The sequence below is a fragment of the Salmo salar genome, chromosome ssa29 (genome assembly GCF_905237065.1).
Source record: "Salmo salar chromosome ssa29, Ssal_v3.1, whole genome shotgun sequence".
Lineage (NCBI taxonomy): Eukaryota > Metazoa > Chordata > Actinopteri > Salmoniformes > Salmonidae > Salmo > Salmo salar.
Genome location: NC_059470.1, coordinates 24,050,499 through 24,071,917, shown reverse-complemented (window position 1 = coordinate 24,071,917; position 21,419 = coordinate 24,050,499). Strand labels below are relative to the sequence as shown.

General features: G+C 42.6%; 1 protein-coding gene across 1 annotated transcript in view; it reads right to left on the bottom strand.

Moving 5' to 3' along the window:
- The window catches only part of LOC106590427 (dipeptidyl aminopeptidase-like protein 6), a 348,701-nt gene extending 329,978 nt beyond the window's left edge, over positions 1-18,723 (bottom strand). The window contains exons 1-2 of the mRNA XM_045710519.1: positions 18,124-18,723; positions 17,956-18,030 (exon numbers count right to left, since the gene is read on the bottom strand). Of these exons, the coding sequence (XP_045566475.1) occupies positions 17,956-18,012 (57 nt within the window). The 5' untranslated portion in view covers positions 18,013-18,030; positions 18,124-18,723. The remainder of the gene's footprint in view (positions 1-17,955; positions 18,031-18,123) is intronic.
- Positions 18,724-21,419: the final 2,696 nt, after the last annotated feature.

Genomic DNA, 21,419 nt, shown 5'->3' with positions numbered 1-21,419 from the left:
TAAGAGCCTCTGCTAAATGACTTAAATGTAAATGTAAATGTAATCTGATCTTGATTTGAGACCTCCACCCAAGAGAGAGAGCCACAGCTGCATGTGAGCTGCATGTGAGCTCTCACATTTTTCAATGTGTTTTTTTACAAAAGGTTATATTTGGAGTTAGATAAACTTTGATTTTTCGGCAGGTACATATGCGGGATGCTACCCTCCACAGCATGGCCTTCACTCCAGATCAAAACTCCAAACCTACAACCTAATTTTGACCAAAATTAGCCGGAGAGATTACCGCTTCCAAGGTTTCCTTTTTCCAAGCTATATGGAGGGTGCTCTAACAAACAAACAGCAGAGACCTGAGGACACCATCCAACCTGGAACTGAGTGAGTCGTTTTTGGTCTGATGCTATTTTGAAAGCCAAGAAAAAGAAAAATGGAGAAAAAGAAAATAAAGTACATTACAATGATATATTTTACTTTATGGTAAAATGCCTGTACCTTACCATGCCTGCCACCAATGCTCCTTATAGGACACATCACCTAACTCTATACTCCTCTGTAAACTGGTCATCTCTGTATACCCGTCGCAAGACCCACTGGTTGATGCTTATTTATAAAACCCTCTTAGGCCTCACTCCCCCCTATCTGAGATATCTACTGCAGCCCTCATCCTCCACATACAACACCTGTTCTGCCAGTCACATTCTGTTAATGGTCCCCAAAGCACACACATCTCTGGGTCGCTCCTCTTTTCAGTTCGCTGCAGCTAGCGACTAGAACGAGCTGCAACAAACACTCAAACTGGGCAGTTTTATCTACAATCTCTTCATTCAAAGACTCAATCATGGACACTCTTACTGACAATTGTGGCTGCTTTGTGTGATGTATTGTTGTCTCTACCTTCTTGCCCTTTATGCTGTTGTCTGTGCCCAATAATGTTTGTACCATGTTTTGTGCGCCTACCATGTTGTGTTGCTACCATGTTGTTGTTATGTTGTGTTGCTACCATGCTGTGTTGTCATGTGTTGCTGCCTTGCTATGTTGTCTTAGGTCTCTCTTTATGTAGTGTTGTCTCTCTTGTCGTGATGTGTGTTTTGTCCTATATTTAAATTGTATTTATTTTTTATCTCAGGCCCCCTTCCCCGCAGGAGGCCTTTTGCCTTTTGGTAGGCCGTCATTGTAAATAAGAATTTGTTCTTAACTGACTTGCCTAGTTAAATAAAGTTTAAATTAAATGTAAAAAAAAATTATCTTGAGAAATTGTGCAATGTGCTCACAGAAAAAAAACGAACAAAATGGAATTAAAATAATTGAACTGTAGCGGTCAGTTAGTTTTTAAAATACGGAAAATGACTGAAATATCGGATAATCGCTCAGCACTAGTGTGTGTGTGTGTGTGTGTGTGTTTTAGCCGTTTTAACAAAAACTATCACGAATGTAGGCCTAAACAGGTCCTTCTTCTAAATAACTTCTTTGGCAGCTGCTGGCTGTATGTGTGTTCTTGTCAAAACATAATGGTTATAATATAATAGTCCCTTTTCTTCAGAGACCACACTTGGCACAGACGGTTTTAACATGCCTCGGCACATAAAGCAGAATATGACAGTAGCCACCGATGATGAAGTGTATGGGGCAGTGTTACAGTGTACTGAAGTGCTGGTACAGCACATTTAGCAGTCTGCTATGCATTTAAATCATAGCATCTACTCTACCCGAGATTGTTAGCCCTTTTCAAGCCATCTCTGTGCCCAAATCGAACTGTTGCCAACTAATGCCAAGTGCTTTAGTGCTCTAGGTGTAACACCTGTGGTGTAGCTGGACAACAACACAACAGATTAGTAATAAGACAATCACTTTATATATCGATCAATGCATAGTTTTTATTGGCATGCTATTCTCTACTGCACATGTCAAACTCATTCCATGGAGGGCTGAGTGGCTGCGGGTTTTCACTCCTCCCTTGTACTTGATTAATGAATTAAGGTCACTAATTAGTAAGGAACTCCCCACACCTGGTTGTCTAGTTCTTAATTGAAAGGGAAAAACAAAAATCTGCAGACATTAAGCCCTCCATGGAATGAGTTTGACACCCCTACTATACAGCATGTAAGTAATATATTACATACCCCAAAAAATCGAAGTAACATTGAAATATGAACAAATTATGAACTTAATTGTTTTATATCATTTCAGAAGATCATCAAAAATAAGAAAGGCAATTGGGACATCTGTGCCATTAAATCCATTTAGTCAATAACACGGCCCCCGCTAATCCCATCATGAGCAGAAAAGGGTAGGGCTAATGAGAACGAGAGCACCGCTAACGCAACAATTAGGAGTTGAAAGATTGAAATGGGTGCATTCCACCACCCTGCCTCGTCTGCACTCGCAAAAAAAAAATCTATGGTTATTCCCATAGACTCCAGTGTGGGACTTGGAAGTGATAACTGTACATTATAATGAGCCGTCTGCGTAATGAGAAAACTATTGATATCTTGCACAGTTCTGCGGGTGTTATGCTTCATTGTTGCCCAACAAACCCTCTGTAATTAAGAATTACACTCTCAACCCTTAATACCTCTTCAGTTTCACTTCTGTACTCTATAGAAGATGCTTTATCATGAATAACTGCATCTGTATATTTTAATGTGAATTCGATATTGTCACGGTTGTCGTAGGAAGGAGGAGCGGACCAAAGTGCAGCGTGTGTGTCGTTCCACATTTGATTTACACTGTGAAACTAGGCAATACATATAAATAAACCGAATGACAAAAACAACAAACCGTGATGAAGAGGTGAAACATACACTGACTCAAAGATAATCTCCCACAAACCCAGGTGGAGAAAAACCCTACTTAAGTATGATCTCCAATTAGAGACAATGAGGACCAGCTGCCTCTAATTGGAGATCATCCCAAACAAAACCCCAACATAGAAATACAAAACTAGACCCTGACAACATAGAAATAGAAAACAGAGAGAGAAAAAACCTGTCACGTCCTGACCTACTCTAACATAGAAAATAACACCTTTCTCTGGTCAGGACGTGACAGATAATTACAGAAACAAATGGCTTTTTATAAAGAAATATGTCATGACAGTATTGAGAGAGACCGACATTAGGCCTGAGGCCCTTTCAAATAATTTTATTGATGAAAGTGTAATATCTACTTTCAGTAGATGGAGGTTTTTCTTGCCGATCAATCTATCTTTGGACAACAGCAGTTCATACATATTCATTGCGGGAGGCTATTAATTTATTTTGTTCTTGTGTGTCCCAGCTGAGAGACAAAAATTAAACATATCATCTCATTATAACATTGTAATTAGGTAGAATAAAGGGCCTTATCTAAGCTTTGAGATCTTTGAAGATGGGAAGATTAGCATTGCTCCAAAATGACTCTCAAAATGTGGCAGCTAATTACAATTTTGGAATTCACACGAGAGTGCAGAGCTGTCTGATGCTAAAAGATGCTAATGCTTGAATCCCACTATTTGAATAATGAGAATCCAATTGTCTTGGATATTATTCTGTTTAGTCAAAAATATTGTGTTTACATGTACTTTATAAGCCAAAATGTCTCAGTAAAACACAGGTCAATGTCTGTCAACCTGCTCTGTTCTGGCTTGATACAAAATGCAAAACTTCAAGTTTCAAGTTTTAATGTCACGTGCACAAGTACAGTGAAATGCCTTTCTTGCAAGCTCCAAACCCAACAATGCAGTAATCAATATTATTGTAGCACTAAAAATAACATAAGGTAGAACAAATAAATAAAAATAGGTATTAAGAACACAAGAAAGTAAGAAGCTATATACAGGGTCAGTTCCAATAACATATTTACAATGTGCAGGGATACTGGCGTGGTAGAGGTAGATATGTATGTATAGGGGTATGGTGACTAGGCATCAGGAAATATGATAAACGGAGTAGCAGCAGCGTAAATGATGATTGTATGTGAGTGTGTGCGTGTAGAGTCAGTATAAATATGTGTGCATGTTGTGTGTGTTGGAGAGTCAGTGTGTAGAGTGTGTAAGGTCCTGTGAGTGTGCATCAGACATCATATAAATAAAATACAACCGTCAACTCAGATAGTCCGTGTAGCCATTCTGTTAGCTATTTAGCAGTCTTATGGCTTGATGATAGAAGCTGTTCAGGTGCCTGTTGGTGTCAGACTTCATGCACCGGTACCGCTTGCTATGCGGAAGCAGAGAGAACATTGTATGGCTTGGGTAGATGGAGTCTTTAACGATTTTCCGGGCCTTCCATTCACACAGCCTGATATTCCTAATCACAGGTAGAATTTAGTAGACTTGGACCATTATAGGGAGACACATTTTGAATGGTACCGAATCATACACTATATGTCCTTGACAGGAGTGAACTGAAGTTGCTGCATAGTCTGTCTGGAACTTGTAGCCTGTCATGCAGTCAGCACAGACAACAATGAGCGTCAGTATGAACAATGTTGACAGAAAAAATACTTTCTGACCAGCCAACTATAAAATAGCACACATTCAGATTAGCCCTATACCTATCTACCGTGAAGGTTGTATCATAAAAAGAAATCAACTGTATGGAGAACACAAGGAGATCTTCACCAAGCACAGCAATAATGGGTTTTCACCATTTTACAGCAGCTCGCCTCTGCTTGTACATATTACTATAGGGACCTCTGCTGGTTGTTTCTATTACTCAGCGAAGTACAATCAACACGACGAGGACACACAATAATGTCCATTCAATTACTCCAAACAGGGTTCAGGACATTATTGGTTGGAAGATATTCCAAAAGGACAGGCACTCAAGACAGGTAGAGATTAGAATGATGATGGTGTACTGATATCCCCTATCTGACAAGCAAGTGATGGGGGAGTAGGGAAGATAAAGATACAGGTTGACGTTTATTGTCATGAGTCTTGTCCTGGAGGCAGAACTGAGCCATTTCCCCTTAAATAGGCCAGCTGCAAGGTCAAAATTGGCTATATTGTAGAAATTCACGAAAACAAAAATGTGCTTTTTGGTTTTAATTTAGGGCTAGGGTTGGGCATTAGGGTTAGCAGTGTGCTTAGGGTTAAGGTTAGATGTAAAATCTAATTTTATGCCAGCTTGTGACCCCTCTGCAGAGCTGCCTCCAGAACAACATTCATGATGAAAAACGCTAACCTGCGAGAAAGACAGGGGGTTGGGGGGAACAGTGATGTCATACTGATCGACACAAAAGGTCACGTCAGCTGAGCTCTGTCAAAGCAGGTGATGAGGCTTTAGTAACGACCGATTGAATGTGTCCAACCAATGCTCAGCTGTACAGAATAGGGCAATAACCATGATCAGACTTAAAGTAACTGTCCAGTAAAAATCTCACTTTTAAAAGTTAATATTCTGTTAACTATTACTTAAATAATGTTGTTGACTCGTCCTACACTCGTATTTGTGGCCAAAGCATAAATTGGAGGAAAAAGGAAAAACTTGAAATTATAATCCAATGCTCAAGAGTTAAACCCTATGTTCAATAATTTGCTCTTGGGTAGCAGTGGAAATCTAGCAATCTATATTTATCATCATACTTCCAGGTGTTCGTACTATCGTCAGAGTTAAGCTTGTCATAAGATTATGACGTGCAATGAGATGCATTTCCTTCAGGGACTACTACAAACCCAGTGGTCCTACTGTAATCAGTGTGTCTTTCATCTAGAATGAGATCTCTCTGTGGCTGTCAACAGTCTGAAAATAGAATGGCTACAGAGAGATTGGCCAAATAGAAAGCCTCCAGAGCTTTGGCGTTTTAAATAGATGCAATAGGAATCAAAACAAACTGGGTTCTATTAGCATATTTTTATTTATTTCACCTTTATTTAACCAGGTAGGCAAGTTGAGAACAAGTTCTCATTTACAATTGTGACCTGGCCAAGATAAAGCAAAGCAGTTCGACAACATACAAAAACACAGAGTTACACATGGAGTAAAACAACATACAATCAATGATACAGTAGACAAAAATGAGACTATATACAATGTGAGCAAATGATGTGAGATAAGGGAGGTAAAGGCAAAAAAAGGCCATGGTGGCAGAGTAAATAAAGTATAGCAAGTAAAACACTGGAATGGTAGAATTATAATTTGATTAAAGTTCAAAGTTAAAATATAAATAATATGGTGCAAAGGAGCAAAATAATAAATAAAATAAATAAATACAGTAGGGGAAGAGGTAGTAGTTTGGGCTAAATTATAGATGGGCTATGTACAGGTGCAGTGATCTGGGAGCTGCTCTGATAGCTGGTGCTTAAAGCTAGTGAGGGAGATAAGTGTTTCCAGTTTCAGAGATTTTTGTAGTTCGTTCCAGTCATTGGCAGCAGAGAACTGGAAGGAGAGACGACCAAAGGAGGAGTTGGCTTTAGGGGTGACCAGAGAGATATACCTGCTGGAGCGCGTGCTACAGGTGGGTGCTGCTATGGTGACCAGTGAGCGGAGATAAGGGGGGGACTTTACCTAGCAGGGTCTTGTAGATGACCTGGAGCCAATGTGTTTGGCGACGATTATGAAGCGAAGGCCAGCCAACGAGAGCGTACAGGTCGCAGTGGTGGGTAGTATATGGGGCTTTGGTGACAAAACGGATGGCACTGTGATAGACTGCATCCAGTTTGTTGAGTAGGGTATTGGAGGCTATTTTGTAAATGACATCGCCGAAGTCGAGGATTGGTAGGATGGTCAGTTTTACGAGGGTATGTTTGGCAGCATGAGTGAAGGATGCTTTGTTGTGAAATAGGAAGCCAATTCTAGATTTAACTTTGGATTGGAGATGATTGATGTGAGTCTGGAAGGAGAGTTTACAGTCTAACCAGACACCTAGGTATTTGTAGTTGTCCACAAATTCTAAGTCAGAACCGTCCAGAGAAGTGATGCTGGACAGGCGGGCAGGTGCAGGCAGCGATCGGTTGAAGAGCATGCATTTAGTTTTACTTGTATTTAGGAGCAGTTGGAGACCACGGAAGGAGAGTTGTATGGCATTGAAGCTCGTCTGGAGGGTTGTTAACACAGTGTCCAAAGAAGGGCCAGAAGTATACAGAATGGTGTCGTCTGCGTAGAGGTGGATCAGAGATTCACCAGCAGCAAGAGCGACATCATTGATGTATACAGAGAAAAGAGTTGGCCCAAGAATTGAACCCTGTGATACCCCCATAGAGACTGCCAGAGGTCCGGACAGCAGGCCCTCTGATTTGACACACTGAACTCTATCAGAGAAGTAGTTGGTGAACCAGGCGACGCAATTGTTTGAGAAACCAAGGCTACTGAGTCTGCCGATGAGGATGTGGTGATTAAAAGAGTCAAAAGCTTTGGCCAGGTCAATGAATACGGCAGCACAGTATTGTTTCTTATCGATGGCGGTTACGATGTCGTTTAGGACCGTGAGCGTGGCTGAGGTGCACCCATGACCAGCTCTGAAACCAGATTGCATAGCGGAGAGGGTGCGGTGGGATTCGAAATGGTCGGTAATCTGTTTGTTGACTTGGCTTTCGAAGACCTTAGAAAGGCAGGGTAGGATGGATATAGGTCTGTAGCAATTTGGGTCAAGAGTGTCACCTCCTTTGAAGAGGGGGATGACAGCAGCTGCTTTCCAATCTATGGGAATCTCAGACGACACGAAAGAGAGGTTGAACAGGCTAGTAATAGGGGTTGCAATAATTTCGGCAGATAATTTTAGAAAGAAAGGGTCCAGATTGTCAAGCGCAGCTGATTTGTAGGGGTCCAGATTTTGCAGCTCTTTCAGAACATCAGCTGAATGGATTTGGGAGAAGGAGAAATGGGGAGGCTTGGGCGAGTAGCTGTGGGGGGTGCAGTGCTGTTGAATGCAGTAGGGGTAGTTAGGTGGAAAGCATGGCCAGCCGTAGAAAAATGCTTATTGAAATTCTCAATTATAGTGGGCTTATCGGTGGTGACAGAGTTTCCTATCCTCAGTGCAGTGGGCAGTTGGGAGGAGGTGTTCTTATTCTCCATGGACTTTACAGTGTCCCAGAACTTTTTAGAGTTTGAGTTGCAGGAAGCAAATTTCTGTTTGAAAAAGCTAGCCTTGGCGTTTCTAACTGCCTGTGTGTATTGGTTTCTAACTTCTCTGAAAAGTTGCATATCGCGGGGGCAGTTCGATGCTAATGCAGAACGCCACAAGATATTTTTGTGTTGGTTAAGGGCAGTCAGGTCTGGGGAGAACCAAGGGCTATATCTGTTCCTGGTTCTAAATTTCTTGAAAGGGGCATGCTTATTTAAGATGGTGAGGAAGGCATTTAAAAAAAATAACCAGGCATCCTCTACTGACGGGATGAGGTCAATATCCTTCCACGATACCAGGGCCAGGTCGATTTGAAAGGCTTGCTCGTTGAAATGTTTCAGGGAGCGTTTGACAGTGATGAGTGGAGGTCGTTTGACCGCTGACCCATTTCGGGTGCAGGCAATGAGGCAGTGATCGCTGAGATCTTGGTTGAAAACAGCAGAGGTGTATTTAGAGGGCACGTTGGTTAGGATGATATCTATGAGGGTGCCAGTGTTTGCGGCTTTGGGGTTGTACCTGGTGGGTTCATTAATAATTTGTGTGAGATTGAGGGCATCAAGCTTGGATTGTAGGATGGCTGGGGTGTTAAGCATGTCCCAGTTTAGGTCACCTAGTAGCACGAGCTCTGAAGATAGATGGGGGGCAATCAGTTCACATATGGTGTCCAGAGCACAGCTAGGGGCCGAGGGGGGTCTATAGCAGGCGGCAACGGTGAGAGACTTGTTTTTGGAGAGGTGGATTTTTAAAAGTAGAAGTTCAAATTGTTTGGGTACAGACCTGGATAGCAGGACAGAGCTCTGCAGGCTATCTCTGCAGTAGATTGCAGCACCGCCCCCTTTGGTCGTTCTATCTTGTCTGAAAACGTTGTAGTTAGGGATGAAGATTTCAGAGTTTTTGATGGACTTCCTAAGCCAAGATTCAGACACAGCTAGGACATCCGGGTTGGCAGAGTGTGCTAAAGCAGTGAATAAAACAAACTTAGGGAGGAGGCTTCTAATGTTAACATGCATGAAACCAAGGCTATTACGGTTACAGAAGTCATCAAAAGAGAGTGCCTGGGGAGTAGGAGTGGAGCCAGGCACTGCAGGGCCTGGATTCACCTCTACATCCCCAGAGGAGCAGAGAAGAATGAGTATAAGGGTACGGCTAAAAGCTATAAGAATTGGTCGTCTGTGACGTCCAGAATAGAGAGAAAAAGGAGCAGGTTTCTGGGGGCGATAAAATAGCTTCAAGGTATAATGTACAGACAAAGGTATGGTGGGATGTGAATACAGAGGAGGTAAACCTAGGCATTTAGTGATGATGAGAGAGATATTGTCTCTAGAAACATCATTGAAACCAGAAGATGTCATAGCATGTGTGGGTGGAGGAACTGAGAGGTTGGATAAGATATAATGAGCAGGGCTAGAGGCTCTACAGTGAAATAAGCCAATAAACACTAACCAGAACAGCAATGGACATTGCATATTGACATTGAGGAGAGGCATGCTTAGCCGAGTGATCAAAGGGTCCAGTGAGATTCAGACAGCTAGCCGGGCCATAGGTAGCAAGCTGGTGGAAGATGGAGGGAGGTCTGTTTTTAGCCACCTCGTGCGTTTCCGTCTGTGGGTTAGTGGGGTTCCGTGTGGAGGGGGGGACCAGTCCAAGTTGGCAAAATAGTTAGTTATAGTGGCCCAAGAAAAGTGTCCGATAGACCTATTCAGATCGCAGCCGATAAGACAGCTAACGATTAACGATTAGTGGGCCGCAGATGGGCAATCAGGTTACGTCGCGACGGATGGGCCAGTTGGATAACTCCCTCGGGCAGATAACGTCGATGGTCCAGTCGTGAAGGCCCGATGGGGCTCCGCATCGGCCGTAAAGCGGGTCAGGATAGGTGATTGTAGCCCAGGAGACACTTCAGCTGGCTAGCTCAGGAAAAGCCCACGAGTGGCTGACGGAACTCTTCAGCTGGCTAGCTCCGGGATAATGTGTGTTAATTCCGGGACCGACGTTGCCAATAGTCACTCAGGTAGCAGCTAGTTAGCTGCAAGATCCAGGTGTAAATGTCCAGAGCCTGCGGTAGAAATCGGAGAAAGGAGAGAGAGTAGGTCCGGTGTGCTCTGGTCTGAGTCGCGCTGTACAAAAACTGGTGATAGCTTTTCGAGCTAATGGATAGCTGAGGACAGCTAACCGTGGCTAGCTGAACTCCAACGTTAGCCAGTGAAAATGGTTAACCTCTGGCTAGCTTCTGTTGTGGATTTCGGATTTGAGGTAAATAATACTTTCTTTTTTAAATTGGTGAGGCGGGTTGCAGGAGAGTGCTTTGAGGTTGAGTTTTAGAAGAAAAAATGTAAAAAGATAATGCGAAGAAAAAAATATTTAAATATATATATACACGGGACACGACAAGAGGAGGGTAAAGGACGTCTGAACTGCTACGCCATCTTGGAATGACAATGATATGATACCGTATGCTAGGATACATGTAGATACTGTTGGCTGAAGAGGGCGAGGGTTCGTCAGCTCCTATTCCCCTCCTGCTGGAATAAGTTAATGTGAATCCATTGCGATGACGTTCTAGCAGTTGTGGAGGGAGCTGGAGGGGCCCCTTCTCACCTGTCCCTCCTAATGGTCTCATTAAGCACAGACTCAATCAGGTCCCCTTCTCCACACCTCCAACCCCTCTTCCTAACCAAGCTGACTTCTCTCCTCCCCCTTTCCCTTGTGACTCAATGCCCACATGTAAGGCAGTTCTCCTCTCCCATAATGTGGGTCACAAGCTCAGCACAGCACTGGAGAAAAATGTGCTTATGAAAAGATTAGGCTACTGGTCTCATAAAAATATAAATTCAAAGAAAATTCGAAAAACATAAACTGCAGATAATGATAATGGTGGTGACTAAAGTTGTTACTTTACAAAGGGGATGACTGCAGCTAGGTAGAACAGCAAGGCAGGTGGATGCACACAGTTACTGATGAGGAGTATGGAGAGTGCTTATGTATTTTTTTGCATCAAGGTGACATAAATTAATGTTGACTGAAATAATACAAGCACACTAGCCTACAACAGTTTTACATGTGGGTAATGATTAACAAGCTTAACAGTTTCAAGAAAAGCAGAAATAACAGGGAATGTCACGGGATTGGGACTTGCAGTTAGGGGTTTATAAACTTGGAGGCATTACACATTATGCATGGATGCATCGGATCAATAAACATCTTCTTGAACGTTGCTGCAACCCAGGGGATGAAAGAGCTTGCATGGTCACATGACTCGTATCAACATATAATCCATAAAAAAAATATATACTGCTCAAAAAAATAAGGGGAACTCTAAAATAACACATCCTAGATCTGAATTAATGAAATCATCTTATTAAATACTTTTTTCTTTACATAGTTGAATGTGCTGACAACAAAATCACACAAAAATAATCAATGGAAATCCAATTTATCAACCCATGGAGGTCTGGATTTGGAGTCACACTCAAAATTAAAGTGGAAAACCACACTACAGGTTGATCCAACTTTGATGTAATGTCCTTAAAACAAGTCAAAATGAGGCTCAGTAGTGTGTGTGGCCTCCACGTGCCTGTATGACCTCCCTACAATGCCTGGGCATGCTCATGATGAGGTGGCGGATGGTCTCCTGAGGGATCTCCTCCCAGACCTGGACTAAAGCATCCGCCAACTCCTGGACAGTCTGTGGTGCAACGTGGCGTTGGTGGATGGAGCGAGACATGATGTCCCAGATGTGCTCAATTGGATTCAGGTCTGGGGAACGGGCGGTCCATAGCATCAATGCCTTCCTCTTGCAGGAACTGCTGACACACTCTAGCCACATGAGGTCCAGCATTGTCTTGCATTAGGAGGAACCCAGGGCCAACCGCACCAGCATATGGTCTCACAGGGGGTCTGAGGATCTCATCTCGGTACCTAATGGCAGTCAGGCTACCTCTGGCGAGCACATGGCCCCCCAAAGAAATGCCACCCCACACCATGACTGACCCACCGCCAAACCGGTCATGCTGGAGGATGATGCAGGCAGCAGAACCTTCTCCACGGCGTCTCCAGACTCTGTCACGTCTGTCACATGTGCTCAGTGTGAACCTGCTTCATCTGTGAAGAGCACAGGGCGCCAGTGGCGAATTTGCCAATCTTGGTGTTCTCTGGCAAATGTCAAACGTCCTGCACGGTGTTGGGCTGTAAGCACAACCCCCACCTGTGGACGTCGGGCCCTCATACCACCCTCATGGAGTCTGTTTCTGACCGTTTGAGCAGACACATGCACATTTGTGGCCTGCTGGAGGTCATTTTGCAGGGCTCTGGCAGTGCTCCTCCTGCTCCTCCTTGCACAAAGGCGGAGGTAGCGGTCCTGCTGCTGGGTTGTTGCCCTCCTACGGCCTCCTCCACGTCTCCTGATGTACTGGCCTGTCTCCTGGTAGCGCCTCCATGCTCTGGACACTACGCTGACAGACACAGCAAACCTTCTTGCCACAGCTCGCATTGATGTGCCATCCTGGATGAGCTGCACTACCTGAGCCACTTGTGTGTGTTGTAGACTCCGTCTCATGCTACCACTAGAGTGAAAGCACCGCCAGCATTCAAAAGTGACCAAAACATCAGCCAGGAAGCATAAGAACTGAGAAGTGGTCTGTGGTCACCACCTGCCGAACCACTCCTTTATTGGGGGTGTCTTGCTAATTGCCTATAATTTCCACCTGTTGTCTATTCCATTTGCACAACAGCATGTGAAATGTATTGTCAATCAGTGTTGCTTCCTAAGTGGACAGTTTGATTTCACAGAAGTGTGATTGACTTGGAGTTACATTGTGTTGTTTAAGTGTTCCCTTTATTTTTTTGAGCAGTGTATATATCTGATGCAAAACTGCTCAAATCATAAGCAACTCATATCCAGAAGCCCATGCCAAGCATCGTTATCTAACGAGGTTCTCGTTATCCAATATCCATTTTAAACATTCACAGTAGAAGTTTAAGTTCAGCAGTTTTTTTTCAGGATCATGATGAGCAAATAAATTCTGACAGAACACACACAAGAACACAGGAGCGTATTCATTACAGAAAACGTTTACCGCTTAAGAACCAAACGGAAGCAAACCGCAAAACAAGAGTTTCTATTAGACAGGATTTATAGGATGACTCTGTCGGTGTGATCAAGCCGTTTCGGTTGCATTCGCGTTATAGGCCCACCCATCTACCCCAACCATCCACCATAAACAGTGGCGGTCGGTGCCGTTTAAGATGAGGGAGAACAATTTTTTTTATGAGCATGGCCTTATTTCTATTACAGCATATTGGATGACTGTCATTCATATTCCACTCAACCAGCTCAACGTAACATCAGTAGATTTAGGCTACTACATGATACTCTAATTTTCTCTAGCCTATGAATTAAAGTTTCCAACGTAGGTGCACACAGCACACAGGTCAAGAGAAAGATTTGAGGTGATTTCGTTCCGTTTGCTTCCGTTTAAGAAGCGTTTTTCAATAGGATCGGCAAAATGAATACACCCCTGATCGCACGCAAACAGGTCACTTTCATAGCCACATACAAACAGCTTGTTGTATTCCTTCTTGCATCTAAGCACTCTCCTCCTTTCACCTTTTCCTTTCGCTTGTGGACTTCAATGCAGAACACATCAACTGTCTGTGACCAAGCAAAAAAAACTTCCCAAGCCAAACCTTCATATCATAACTGCTACATACAGCCTACATCGTTGTCACCATATTAGCTAAAGTAACATCATAGTCAACATTACTAATATAACTAACGCGTTAGTAAACCCGATACAATCAGCTCACTGGTCACCATAGCAGCACCCACCCATAGCACACGCTCCAGCAGGTATATCTCACTGGTCACCCCCAAAGCCAATTCTTCCTTTGGCCGCCTTTCCTTCCAGTTCTCTGCTGCCAATTACTGGAACAAATTGCAAAAATCACAGAAGCTGGAGACTCATTTCTCCATCACTAGCTTTAAGCACCAGCTGTCAGAGCAGCTCACAGATCACCTGTACATAGCCCATCTGTAAATAGCCCATCCAACTACCTCATCACCATACTGTAATTACTTATTTATCTTGCTCCTTTGCACCCCAGTATCTCTACTTGCACATTCATCTTCTGCACATCTACCATTCCAGTGTTTAATTGCTATATTGTAATTACTTCGCCACCATGGCCTATTTATTGCCTTATAGACTTTTTTCTACTGTATTATTGACTGTATGTTTGTTTATTCCATGTGTAACTCTATGTTGTTGTATATGTCGAACTGCTTTGCTTTATCTTGGCCAGGTCGCAGTTGCAAATGAAAACTTGTTCTCAACTAGCCTACCTGGTTAAATAAAGGTGAAATAATTTCATTTTTTTAAACAATCATGCAGTAAGTGTAAGCAGATTAGCAGTTACACCGGCGGACACAAGTGGCAATCAATTTTTAAACCAAAACCTTACCTTGACTAAGTGTAAGTGAAAAGAAATGACGAAATATAGCTATCTCTCTCTCTCTTTTGACCCTTCTATCTTTCTGAAGAAATGAATTTGTTCAAAACTGTTCAACTATCGTCTTTCTCGCTCTTTGAGTCAACTACTCACCACATTTTATGCACTGCAGCGCTAGCTAGCTGTAGCTTATGCTTTCAGTACCAGATTAATTCTCTGATTATTTGATTGGGTGGACAAAATGTCAGTTCATGCTGCAAGAGCTCTGATAGGTTGAAAGATGTCCTCCGGAAGTTGTCATAATAAGTGTGTACGTCTATGGAAGGGGGAGAGAACTATGAGCCTCCTAGGTTTTGTATTGAAGTCAATGTACCCAGAGGAGGACGGAAGCTAGCTGTCCTCTGGCTACACCACGGTGCTACCCTACAGAGTGCTGTTGAGGCTACAGTATACCATCATTGCAAAACAGTTTGATTTAATCAATTATTTGGTGACATTAATATATTTTGCATAGTTTTATCTAAAAAGGATAACTTTTTTAATGTTTTTATGAAATTCACTGAGGAAGATGGTCCTCCCACAGGAGCCTCCACTGACCCTTAAGTAACCATCTGTCTTATGTAACCATACCAAACATAACATACCATAACAGATTTACTTTTACTATGTTATGTCTAGTCTATGAGACCAGGCTGGGTAATTCTATGTCATGGATAGAGCAGGTACTCCTAATGTTTTGTACACTCAGTGTAGGTGCCGGTTTGGAGACAAGTTCGGTTCAGCTGGTTTCTATGGCCTACAGATATCCACATATTATAAAATCCAGACCGATGGACAGGGAGTTACGAATTATAGATTTGCTTTCAGTAAGAGGATTTTCAGAAACAAGTACCCCCTAAAAATCTTCAGCAGTTATTTTTCAGTTTCTGCATTGTAGGCCTTCCTTCAATTCACAAGAGGCTGAATGTGTCTCACAGGAGAAACCATCCGTGCGTGCGAAACAGCGCCCCTCTGTCTCTGTACGTGTAGACATCTATCTGATGCTGTCTGGTCCAAAACAATATGATATTGTTGCCACCCATAGCATTGAATGCAAGGGAAGCCAGCAAGCATTTGGCCTCCCTTGATTAAAAAATGTATAAAATAGCCAATCAGCGTTGAGCTAAACTGAGTGAGCTCAACTGTGAATGGTCATGGTGCACAAAACAAAGTGGCAAGGGAAGCCAGTTTGGATTTGGCGTCACTCCTATTAAATTGCATTGAGAGCATACGTAATTGACAGAAACAACTTTAATTGTTGCATCTCGTTGTGTTGTTGTCCTCCAGTAGCTAGCTAGCTAGCTAAAATTGGCCCTTTCCTAAATTAGCCATGGATGGCGATAGGGATTTGGACTTGTGGTTTTACTTCATTCTCCATACTGGCCAATGATTATAACGGCAATTCTGATCCATCCATCAATTCATATACTGTCCCCCTGGCCTGAGAGGACGGAATTTCAATATGTAGCTAGATGTAGATGGCTAATGTTAACTAGCTAAAGTTGCCCATGAAAGGAAGTTAGGCTAGCGAGCAAGCATTTTAGCCAGGTAGCCTAAGACAACAAAAAATAAAAGTGTGTACTGTATGACAGTGATAGATTGTTTTGTCAACATGAAAGAGATGAGGATGGCATTGGCATTTCTCTACAAGTAGGGTGAGTAAACCTGTTTTTCTACTTGCAGGAACAGGCATGCACACAAATCAGAAACATGGACAGCCACATCCTATTTAGCTTACGTTGATTGGACTAAATTGTTTTTTTGTATCTTTTAGTTGTTCCTGTATTTGAATAAACATAGGTGATTTGATGATGTGGAAATGTTGAATTTGAAATGGTGCTGGAAAAATGGAGGCAGTTCCTGTTTTCTTTGCGACTCGCGGTAACTCTCCGTGGTTCTAAATCAATAGTTGTTTAGTGGCTCGAAAATGTCGGAAACATTAACTTCGTTGACCATGCTGTAGTTCTTGTAACTGTTTGTTACATGCAATATGCTTTGTGGACTTCACCGGATAGAGGTTGCACTCTGGTTTTGTGATGGAACAAAGGTGTGGTTGAATTTATTCAATGGTGTTAGTTATCTGGCCCAAATGCCCAAATGTATTACTTGGGGCTTGGGCAGATTCCGGTGAGAGTTAGCTGCCCCAAATGTATTACTTGGGGCTTGGGCCGATTGGGGCTACTCTCTGGCAGATGATTACACAGGCAATTTTATATAATTAACATTTCATTATTTATTTATTTTTCCATATTTTCGTCATTGTTTCTGTGATCAAAAAATACAATTAACATCATAAAGAAATTCTTTAAGAGTCCTATGTATTTTAGTATTATGTAGTATTTTAGTATTTTGATATTTTGTTTAAGGCAATTGATAAGCATTAAAAACGTTGTGGATGGAACCTCATGAGTGGCGCAGCGGTCTATGACACTACATTGCAGTGCAAACTGCGTTTCTACAGCTGCTGGTTCAAGACTCATGCTGGCTGCGACCGGGAGACCAATGAGGCAATGCACAATTGGCCCAGCATTGTCTGAGTTAGGGGAGGGTTTGGCCCGGCCAGGATGTCCTTGTCCCATCGCGCTGTAGCGAATCCTGTGGCGGGCTAAACGCATGCACACTGACAGTCACCAGGTGTATGGTGTTTCCTCCGACACAAAATGTTTCTTTGTGGATGGGTATAATTTGTATGTATAAAATGTAGAATAGTATTATTTAAAATGACTAAACAGGGTAATTTTGGACATTTATTTAAATTTGCATCGGGCGCTTCTGGAGGATTCTGGTAAGATGCCGCCAAAGTCGGTTGATATCCGGTAGACAGAAACGGCCCGATGTACTTGGGCTAATTCTGGGCAGTCATTCATTTTGATTCCGGGCCGATTCAATCAGTTCCGGCCCCCCAGAAGACGGCCGCTTCTGGGCCGATTCCTCATTGCTAGCTGGGCTATATATCACGGTCGCAAGGCATATGAACTAACAGGTTACAGAGCAAACAACGCAATTATCACAACACATAGGTTGTAATATGGCTTTTTTCTGGCTTCCCCAATGATTTTACCCATGCACCGCTGGTGGGCCTAACCATCTAGCCTGCCCATGCGCAGAAGCGCAGTGTCCTTTATTAGGATGCTGTAAGGCCATATTCTGGTTCAAGTGCTTCCATACATTCTACAGTAGCCTAAGTGGAAGGAATCCCTAAAATACATTACTATTTATATAGCCGAGGCTACTGTATGTGAAATATGTATTTAGGGCACCGTTATCCCCATATTAGGAATTTGCAAAACAATAGTCCAGTGAAAGCTTAGGAAAATATAGAAGCAATGTCATATTCTCAGTTCAGTTGGTGGTTGATGATTGCTTGTGATAGCCTACCTTGCAATAGCCCTAACCAGCTTTACAATAGGTCTAATAATAAAAAAGACTTACATTCCCTGCTTTTGAACACCTCCGGTATGTCTGTGTTACTCCTGCTGTTTGATTCATGGTTTACAATTAAAACTCCTGTGAAATGAAAGAAAATATGTTCGTCTTGGTCTCAAGGCTAAAAGTCCAAAATAAATCACTGTGGACAACTCAAGAAATTAACAAACATACCTGGATATAGCCTACTTGACCGCTGTAGTTGTCCTCCGTAAACTGGCGTCTTCTTGGTTTGAAAACGTTTTCGGTATAGCCTAGTAGTCAGCTATCTATTTTCAGAGACAGAGTTTCACCCAATGTGTTCCACAACATCTACGGGAGTGTATACTAAACAGTTGTTGCAAACAGCTCGAGCGTCTATTTGGCGGCAAAAGCTCCCTCGAACTCTCTCGCTGGAAATAAACTCCAATGTAAAGAAAGCCTATATAAAGAAAACCACAATAAAGCTTCATATACATATACGGAGCCCTTTACTAAGTTTATCTTTGTTGAGCTGGAATTATTTATATAATCCACTTTATTCGACGAAATTATATCACAAACAAACTTCGATGCCTTGAATATCAGAATGAGCAGGTCCGCACCTGAAGAGCATGACCGTCGCTATATAAAAAAAAGTTACCTATGTGACCGTTAAATGAAAATGTCGTCGAAGAATGAAGCCTGGACGTTGTGCTGACTCCAGCCTTGGTTTGAAAGTAATGCATGGGCTGGGAAATGCTACACTCTTTGCTTTTCCATTCTACTCGATGTTCTGTCGAGAGGTGGCACACGAACCTAGAAACTGGAGGGAGAGATGACTGCGCTGCAGATGTAGCCTACAGTATAAGCAATACCATGCATAAGGACGTCTACTATTGTGTTTGTCTGTAACAATATCTGTACGTACTGTATCTCAACCAACGTAGTCGTTTGGAATATATAATGGCTTAAATGGTTGCACACCAATGCCAACCCTTTTTGCCAAAGGTATTTGTCATAAATACTGTATGTCCCTTTAGTGGTGATTCCAATGGTATTCGTATTGCAAGCATCCCCAGCTGTTTTAGAAGTGTTAAAAGCGATCAATATCGTTTGAATGGGAACTCATGAGTGACCTTTACGCCATTCATCTTCTAATTGGCATACCGGCATAATGTAGATGAGCTGAGGTGAAGCTAACATAAAGCATATCTCCAGTGCAAGGTTATTATATATTGTAAACGAAAACTTAAAATAAAACAAAAATTGAAAAAACGATTTAGTAAACTGAAACTGACAGCCAGTCGCTGTCTAATGTGGCACCGTGCCTTCTCAACCTTGAGGCACACTTGCAGTCAATGAGTGTTGCAAAACAGTTGGCACAGGTCCTCCTGAAGTCACTGCATGATCGCTTCGCATGCATACGGAATCCTCTGGCAGCCAACTTCGATCCAAGCCCTGCATTAGCTTGCCTGATGGTCCCAAGTGTGTCGATGCCACTTCGCTCAACAAAGATGAAGCCGCTGATGAGGGAAGCGGTCTTTTGTATATAGAATAAACATCAAAAAACGAATGGAGAAAAAAAGCGTATTACATCACAAAACTATAATAACCTTGCTCCAGTGTTTAATTAATTGTGACAATTACTATAATTATTTTTGATGTGATGCTATGTTAGAGCATAACAAATGCAATGAACTGTAACGAATGTTGGAAGGACAGAACTAATAGAAGGACAGGACAGGTGTGACTGCTGTTGCATTCCATGCTTGCCAATTAGTCATCATTAAGCACTAGAGTAAGCTTATTAGACTGGCATGGAAATGTGAATGTCGCCTTTCCCAAACTGTACCCGGACTATCTGCAATGCAGATAGTTAATAGTTAACAGCTACCTGGACTAACTATTAACTAACTATTGAGCAGTCTTATGGATTGGGGGTAGAAGCTGTTCAGTGTCCTGTTGGTTTCAGACTTGCTGCATCGGTACAGCGTGCTGTGCTGTAGCAGAGAGAACAATCTAGGGAGCTCATCACCAGTGATGTACTTGGCCTTATGCTTTACTCTCTGTAGCGCCTTGCGGTCAGATGCCAAGCAGTTGCCATGCTAAGCGGTGATGCAGCCAGTCAATATGCTCTCAGTGGTGTAGCTGTAGAACTTTTTGAGGATCTGAGGGCCCATGACAAATCTTTTCAGTCTCCTGAGGGGGAAGAAGAGTTGTCAACCAACGTCAATTCAACCTAAAAGCAACCACAAATTGAACCATGTCATTGGATTTAGGTTAAAAGTTTGGTGAAAAAAAGACACATGCCCAAATCCAATCAGTTGTACACGTCGATTCAACGTCATCACATTGAATTTAGTTGTTGAAATGACGTGGAAACAGCATTGATTCAACCAGTTTGTGCCCAGTGGGACACACGTCACCCATTTAAGCCTTGCTGTCATTGTCAGGGACGCAACCATGAGTATCAGAATATAATAAGGCTTTTTATCATCTTTTACACGCACTGACACAGACAGAATGAAAACCACATTTTTAACATGAGAAGTTGAAAGGTATGAGGAGGTTAAATAAGTATAACATCAGACAAGGATCCCAGGTCACAATGAGAAGCTGGATTTAAACTGCATTTCTCCTTTTCGCACCACCTCTCACTCTGCCTGCTGGGGATTCTCATTCTCCACAGCATCTCAACCCCCCACCATTAAAGCCCTATTGATTGCTGAGCTTACAGCGCATTCGGGAAAGTATTCAGACCCCTTGACTTTTTTCACATTTTGTTTTGTTACGTTTCAACCTAAAATGGATTAAATCGTTAATGACAAAGCAAAAACAGGTTTTAGAATGTAAAAAAAAACATTGAAATAATACATTTACATAAGCATTCAGACCCTTTACTTAGTACTTTGTTGAAGCATCTTTAGCAGCGATTACGGCCTTGAATCTTCTTGGGTATGACACTACAAGCTTGGCACACCTGTATTTGGGGATTTTCTCGCATTCTTCTCTGCAGATCCTCTCAAGCTCTGTCAGGTCGGATGGGGAGTGTCGCTGCACAGCTATTTTCAGGTCTCTCCAGAGATGTTCGATCAGGTTCAAGTCTGGGCTCTGGCTGGGCTACTCAAGGGCATTCAGAGACATGTCCCAAAGCCACTCCTGCGTTGTCTTGGCTGTGTGCTTAGGGTCGTTGTCCTGTTGGATGAACCTTCGCCCCAGTCTGAGGTCTTGAGTGGTCTGGAGCAGGTTTTCATCAAGGATCTCTCTGTACTTTGCTCCGTTCATCTTTCACACACACTTTCATCCTGAATAGTCTCCCAGTCCCTGCCATTGAAAAACATCCGCACAACATGATGCTGCTACCACCATGCTTCACCATAGGGGTGGTGTCAGGTTTCCTCCAGACGTGACGCTTAGTAATCAAGCCAAAGAGTTCAATCTTGGTTTCATCAGACCAGAGAATCTTGTTTCTCATAGTCTGAGAGTCCTTTAGGTGCCTTTTGGCAAAC